The 7,218-nt window shown below is 33.5% G+C and overlaps 1 protein-coding gene across 2 annotated transcripts; it reads right to left on the minus strand.

The window, feature by feature from the left end:
• Positions 1-457: 457 nt before the first annotated feature.
• On the minus strand, positions 458-1,832 carry LOC145052591 (Ribosomal protein L36). Of its 2 annotated transcripts, none has more exons than XM_079000431.1 (3): positions 1,668-1,832; positions 1,156-1,340; positions 458-814 (listed from the first exon to the last, which is right to left on the minus strand). In XM_079000431.1, exons 2-3 carry the CDS (start codon positions 1,311-1,313, stop codon positions 658-660), a joined length of 315 nt encoding a protein of 104 aa, XP_078856557.1. In that variant the 5' UTR covers positions 1,314-1,340; positions 1,668-1,832; the 3' UTR covers positions 458-657. The 2 variants fall into 2 exon arrangements, with proteins under 2 accessions (XP_078856557.1, XP_078856556.1); XM_079000430.1 differs by having other exon boundaries at positions 1,156-1,315; positions 1,668-1,828.
• Positions 1,833-7,218: the final 5,386 nt, after the last annotated feature.

A 7,218-nucleotide genomic window follows, 5' to 3' on the forward strand; every position in this document is an offset into this window, starting at 1 on the left:
TTATTTAGAAGGGTTTGGTGGACCCAAAAATTTAATTATTTTTTTGAATAATTAAAAGTAATTAGAAGTATAAAAAATAAATTAAAAATGACGCTATAGTCATTTCATATCTTGCAAAGGATGAAACATGTAAATTTAAACAAACGAAAGATGAAACATGCAAATTTTAACCAAACAAAGGAGAGTCCAAATTAATTTTTGAAAATAAGTACTCAATGTGCATTTTAACACTTGGACAAAGAACGATTCTTTTCATTTACTCTAAACTAAGATGGCAAATACAACAAACTACTATGCAATTAACTTACACCCAACACAGAGTCCCAACTAGCATAAAAATTCCAATTCTAATGTACATTAAGCTCTTTAACAGGATTACACCATCTGCTTTACATCTCACATGATGGTCATAACAAGATAATGTGGGGCATTTCATTGGTTGTTGAAAGAATAACTCTTGTCGAAATAAAACATGTAGAATTGCAATACAATACTTAGCAAGACGAAAACAAACGATCATACAATGTCGGACCTCATTATTCAATAAAAAAAGAGCTTAATCCAATGCTTTAATCAAAGAAAAGAAACAAAAAAATTATCATCATTTAGAATCAAAAGATCACATTAGGTCTAAAAACAACAATGTCCGTATCATCATCATTTCGCACGTGTCTGAAGCAGAGACGCTAGGCTCACTCTCCACCCAGCAAAAAGTGCAGGCAACTTCCTCTCGACTAGTACAGATGCTAAGCCGCCTCCAATGCCATATTTTGGAGCTTGATAATCGCTTCTAGCCACTTGCATTTCTGATATTCTAAAAAAAACATAGCAATGTAAATTAAATATTTTATTTCATTGGAATGATGAAAACATTTTTACTATGTTTAAGCAATGGAATGGACCATTGATGTAGGAATTGGAATTGGAATGACTACTAATGTGATTATCATGGGTAGGAATGACTCATTCCATTACCTTGTTTATTTCATCCATTACATTCTTATTTCATTTCATCCAACCAAACAATCCCTAAAACTCAAGGTTTCTCATGAACACCAAATATTTTGTATATCCCAGTATATAAATAAACCAAATATTTTGTAGCCCAGAAATAGATTTTATAAAATAAAAGATATAAAATACAAGGAATAATACCTGGATGTGAGTGAAGAACCTTCATCACAAGAAATTGTTGACAAACCTTGTCGTTGTTTATGCTTGGGATTTGCTGTGCATAGAACAAACACTCTGCCACGACGCTTCACTGTTCTACAGAATTCACACATTTTCTTCACTGATGACCTCACCTTCATTTCTGCAAGCTAATCTAGTCAAATTTTCTGTCATATAAACACAATTCAGCAAGAGCGAATTGTTTATGTCATTTATCAATTTATGCAGCAATTATACTTATTTTCTATTGAGTTATACATATGGCGAACTGAAGAAACCAACTTCCATGGTGAGATCATTATATAAAAACGGATGGTGATGCGCTTAATATATGATATACGTATGCATACATACATATATATTTGGAGAAGATGTACACAATCTATGTTAAACCCTAAATCAAGAGAAAAAACCATACAAATGAAAAGGGGGTTGTCACAAATCTAGATACAAATCAAAAAACCTTTTCATTCGTGGATTAATCAAAAGCTTACCTGAACTTGCGAACAGACTGTTGTATTGGATCTTGCGTGTGCGATTATCTCTTTCTCCTGCTCTATGTCTGCGCCTCTACCACTGATGACTAGGGTTCGGACCGACTCTTGTGGCTGTGGCTAATAGAACAAAATATGCTGCCGGGTCGACTCACTGATTCGGTTTCACTTTTAAGAATTACGAATCGGAGTTTATGCTTTAAAAAATAGGGAAAAACTCATAAAACCCCTATATATTATACCTCTCAATGTTTAAAAAAGCCACTATATAATTTTTTTTGTACAAATTAACCATTAATATTTCCAAAACCATATAAAAACCCCATTTTATCTGGTAACCCTAGGTTACACGTTCTCACAAGTCGACGTGGATTACCCATCAATAGATTGACCAATCTTTAAAACTACATTAAATACGTTTCTGTAAAAAATGTTTTTTTTACGTGAAGGAGGGAAAGGTTTGTCGAATTGGGGAGTAAAATCGTTGTCAAACACTTCGTCAACTTCAAATCGACTTCAAATCCAGGTTCTTTGTCTTATGTAATATAGTTAGCATGTATGATTTTGTTATTGTGTTGTATGTTGCGTTGTTATTTTGTTGTTTTTTGAAATCGACTTGAAATCTGGTCCAGGTTCGTTGCCTTTAACCAACATCTATGACTTCTAACTTAAAATACCGAAGATGAAGTTGATACGGTGAGTTTGAATGGAGCAGATGATGAGTCCAGTATTTTTGGGTTGTCTTTAGATTCCGATGAAGATGAGTATGTAGCTTCTTTAATGGACAAGACAATATGGGATCCTTTTTTGAATGATTTTGTACATGGAGAAATTGAATTCCCTGAAATATCATCTAATGATGATGATTGGACCCCTTCACATGAAGAATTTGAGAAAGGAAAGGACGATGGTAATGAAATTTACAATGCTCGGATATGAAGTTGATGTCAAGTTAACTGATCACTATGCTCGGATATGGGACTATGGTAATGAAATTTTGAGATCAAACCCTGGAAGCACTGTTGAAATTGGAGTCGATGTCGAATTAGATGGATGTTTCTTGAAAGGGAAAGTTAAAGGGGAGTTCCTTGTTGTTAATTTAGAATAGTATATTTATGAACTGGAATGGGAGAAAACACTATAGCCTTTTGTAATGTTTTTTATATCTGGAACTTAGTATTCCTAGTCTTTTGTAATGTTTGTCCCCTTTTAACAGGTTTATATTCTAGCTATGTTGTTATTGGAGTGGTATAATTGTTGTATATATTGCATTGTGTTTTCTTGTCCCATTTTTTGTTTATCAAACCAAGGGCAAAATAGTCAATCTGGTATAATTGTTCTATATATTGCATTATGTATCCTTTCTGTTTTTATTTTCCACATCAGGGGCAATATGGGAATTTTTCCTATTTTTATTTTCTTTTTCCGTCAACCGATTTTGTTTGCTTCTAAACTCCATATCGCAACTGCTAGTTTCCAGTAACAAATTTCGATTTTGATTCCGTAGCAGTTCTAGTTTTAGGAGTTTTGATTCCGATTCATAATCATTCCAGTTGTGGCACTCCAAATAAGTATACTCAACTTTTTTATTTTCCTTTTCCCCACTTGGAACAAAGAAATAACTGTTTTTATTTTCAACATAATGTTGTTAATGTAATGGTCTTTTAGTAGTTTCCTTTTTTACCCCTGACCAGAATGAGAATCATCTCCTATTTCTATTTTTTCTTGTTTTATCCTTTTTTTACCCTAAACATCAAACCATTAACTGTTTCTGTTTCCCTATTCCCTCGTGATGCTGTCAACATTCTATCTGACCTGGATGAACTTAAGAAACAAAAGAAGGGTATGTAATTGTTTTTATTTTCATTTTACCCACTTGGAAAAAAGAAATAATCGTCTATATTCCAATGGGTCCATTCTGTTCATTAGTGTTTAATATCAGACATGTACATACCCATACATGCCAAAATGAAAAAAAAATCATATGTATGGTGACAATAGAAAGCGACAATTATAAATTTAATTAGCATCAGACCTCATACCAATCTGTTTTAAAACACAGGTAGTGTAGTTATTAATCTTTTAAGTTAATTGTTGTAACTATTTAATTGATGCATCAGTTCATCTTTCCAAACCTATAGTGACAACTACCCTTGAAAGATCCATATGATTTGTTTGTGTGTATGTATGTAATAGCAAAACAACAAACTTAATGGGGGTAATTTTGTCCAAATACAACAATACTCATCATTTCTATAAAATCTAATCAAATTAGTACGAGGTAACATTACAAATTTACATAAACAAGAACAAAGTTACATAATAAAGGCAATATTACAAAAGAGCATCAAAAACAAAATTCAATTCTTTAACAAACCAAATTAGATACCGATTTTACATTACCCTAACTTTCCATGTTACATAAATATAAACCAGATGAAGATTCCAACCAGAACAATAGCAAACAACTTGAATTTATCAGTCCCCTTCGTTTTGTCAATCACTTCAAGCTTCATTACTTTCTTTTGTAGGTCCTTTTCTCATTCTCCAACTCCATAGTCTTGTTGGACATGATCATATTCTCCATTTGCAAACTCAATATTTTTAGTCTTATACCAATAGGTAATTCATCATCTATCCATAAAAAATGTTTACAATCTTTTGAATCATCCTACAAAAAATGAAGTATCTGAGTAAACATTAACAAACAAAATTTTTTTAAATGAATTTCACATACTAGAGAATTAAGGCACTGAAGAAATGTCGGTCTGGTTTCTTCCTAGTCGTTGAAGTCCATAGCCTTGGCTGTTCACGATATTTACAATTCTTGATTCTATAGCTTGAAGTTGAGGAAAAAGAAGATCCATATGATGGATCACCCACCGGAGATGTAGCACAAACTTAAAAGAAGAAGTAGAAGAACGAGTTTGCAACTTCTAGAGAGCAAAATGAAACGCACCCTTTTTAACCTTGAAGGAATTGAAAGATATCATCTATTTATGTCATGTCATCCAATTTAAAGCCACGTAAGCTATGTTATCGGTTGTTTAAGGCTAATAGGTCATAAAGCATGAAAACAATCAAAAATAAAAAGAATAGTGGTTAATTTGTACAAAAGAATTATATAGGGGTTTTATTAAGCATTGGAGTATAATATATAGGGTTTTTCTAAGTTTTTCCCTAAAAAATAATTAATTTTAGTATAGGTTTTAATCTCCAGGGATATTCATGAATTTACCATATGACTTTTGAAAATTACTAAAACTATTCAAGAATTTTAAGTTTACAAATATAACCATATAATCTGAGAGTTTTTTCAAATCCAAGATTCAATGGATACCCACCATTTTAATTTAGGGAAAATCTAAGAAAAACCCTATATATTATTGGTTAATGCTTAAAAAAACCACTATATTATTTCTAGGCTCGATTTAACCACTATTATTTCCCAAACCGTGTGATGTATCTATTTTATTCGTTAAACCTAGGTTACTCGTTCTCTTTAGCGTACGTGCCATACAACTCTAGTACATCAGCCCACTTTTCACCTCCAATCGATCATTCTATAAAAAAAGGGTTTGTCGAGGGAAAACTTCGTGGAATCAGCGGTAAGATCAGTGGTTAATCACAAGAAAAAAAGGTAATCGACTTGAAATTCTCGTTCACTGTCTTCTATAATAGATAGCATGTGTTATTTACTTCTTTTTTTGTCTGCATTGATTCTTTAAGGAATCTTAACCAACAACTATGACTTTAACTTCAAATGTCGAAGTTGAAGTTTATATGGAGGATTTGAATGAAACAGATGATGGTGACTCTGATGGAGAAGAATATGTTGCTTCTACAATGGACAAGACAATATGGGATCCTTTTTTGAATGCTTTGGTACAGGGAGAAGTGGAATTGTTTGGCATATCATCTGATGATGTTGAATGGACCTTTTCAAATGAAGAATCTGACAAAGGAGATGATATGGGTCAAAAAGTTGGGGACCAATATCTTGTACACAACCCTAGGATACCCTGGAATAAAATGGAACCACACTTAGGGGAAAATACAAAAGCCCAGAACAGTTCAAGCTTTGTATAACAAATTATGCGGTGGCTAATACCAACTGAGGTTTGCCAAGTGTGATCGTTCTAGGATATTAGTACGATGTGGCAAAAAAAGTGATGAGAATAAGTTTCCATTTAGATGTTGGGCATCTTGGATGAGGAATGAACTAACTTAGTGAGTGAAATCTTTGGAAAAGAAACATGTTTGTGCACGAAAATACAACCTTGGGTCATTGATAACTCCGGGTTGGATTGCTAACCATTATCTTAATGACCTAATTCGCAACCCCAAAACGAAAGTCAAAGAAATGAAAGCTGATTTTTTACAGAGTTATTCTTTAAAACTTAGCAGAGGTCAATGTGAAAGGGCAAGGGCAAGGGCATTAGCATTTACACTAATTGATGGCAAGTTGACTGATCACTATGCTAGGATATGGGATTATAGTAATGAAGTTTTGAGATCAAACCTAGGAAGCACTGCTGAAATTGGAGTCGATAACAATTCGGATGCAAAATATTTCAAAAGAATCTACATTTGTTTGAAGGCTTTAAAAGAAGGATGGTTGAAAGGTTGTCGTAAGGTGATTGATTTAGATGGATGTTTGTTGAAAGGGAAAGTTAAAGGGGAGTTGATAGCTGCCATTGGTCGAGACGGAAACAACCAAATTTACGCCATCGCATGGGCGGTTGTGAATGTAGAAAATAAAGATAATTGGAAGTGGTTCATCGAGTTACTACAATCGGATATTGAAACAGTTGAAGGAAATGGGTTTACTTTAATATCAGATCAACATAAGGTAATTTTGTACTTTTTAGTAGATTTTGACAAATTAGAAATGTTAAAACAGCCCCTATGGACATTTTTGGAGACTTTGTAGCAAATTTTGACATATTTGTTGGAATAATATTCCTTAATGATCGAAAGATTCAAGCAGAAAAATGATAAAGAACACAATAAAGAACACAAGAATGATTTAGACGACATTGAATGATTAAACTTTAACACCCTAGAAGAGCTCAATGAAGAACTTCGACTGTAGATGTGTTTAGGGTTATAATGCAATCAATGATTATCAAAAGGCTTACATAACTAAGGCATACATGCATGCACTATTTATAGCATAACCCTAATCTATAATGACGGATAGACAGGCTCAAACCGGACATACAAAAGAATGGCCCATGACGCAACACATAATACCCAACAATTTCCCCCTTTGCGTCAATGGAGCCGAGAGCTCACTTCGGTTGAGCTGCACAAACTTATTGATTCTCTTAAACACGCTCGGTATGACGGCCAAAAGAGTTTGTCTGAAAGTAATATACCACCGGAGCATGTCTGTGAAGTTCTTCTTATCCGAATCGGAATTCGCCTTGCACCGATGAATGATATTAATGATATGTTCAAGGCAGTCGGTCGAGAACAAGTGTTTGTCAACAAGAGTGAATAAGAAACTTTCGCCTTTGGCTCTTGTAAACATAACTATGAGGTGAGA

The sequence above is a fragment of the Lactuca serriola genome, chromosome 5 (genome assembly GCF_051521515.1).
Source record: "Lactuca serriola cultivar US96UC23 chromosome 5, Lser_US96UC23_V15, whole genome shotgun sequence".
Taxonomy (NCBI): domain Eukaryota; kingdom Viridiplantae; phylum Streptophyta; class Magnoliopsida; order Asterales; family Asteraceae; genus Lactuca; species Lactuca serriola.

Excerpts from the sequence above, each read along its gene's own strand:
- LOC145052591 (XM_079000431.1), bottom strand. The coding sequence starts at position 1,313 with ATGAAGGTGAGGTCATCAGTGAAGAAAATGTGTGAATTCTGTAGAACA. Across the intron at positions 815-1,155 it reads GGTTCTTCACTCACATCCAG|AATATCAGAAATGCAAGTGG; the intron begins GTATTATTCCTT and ends TGTTTTTTTTAG.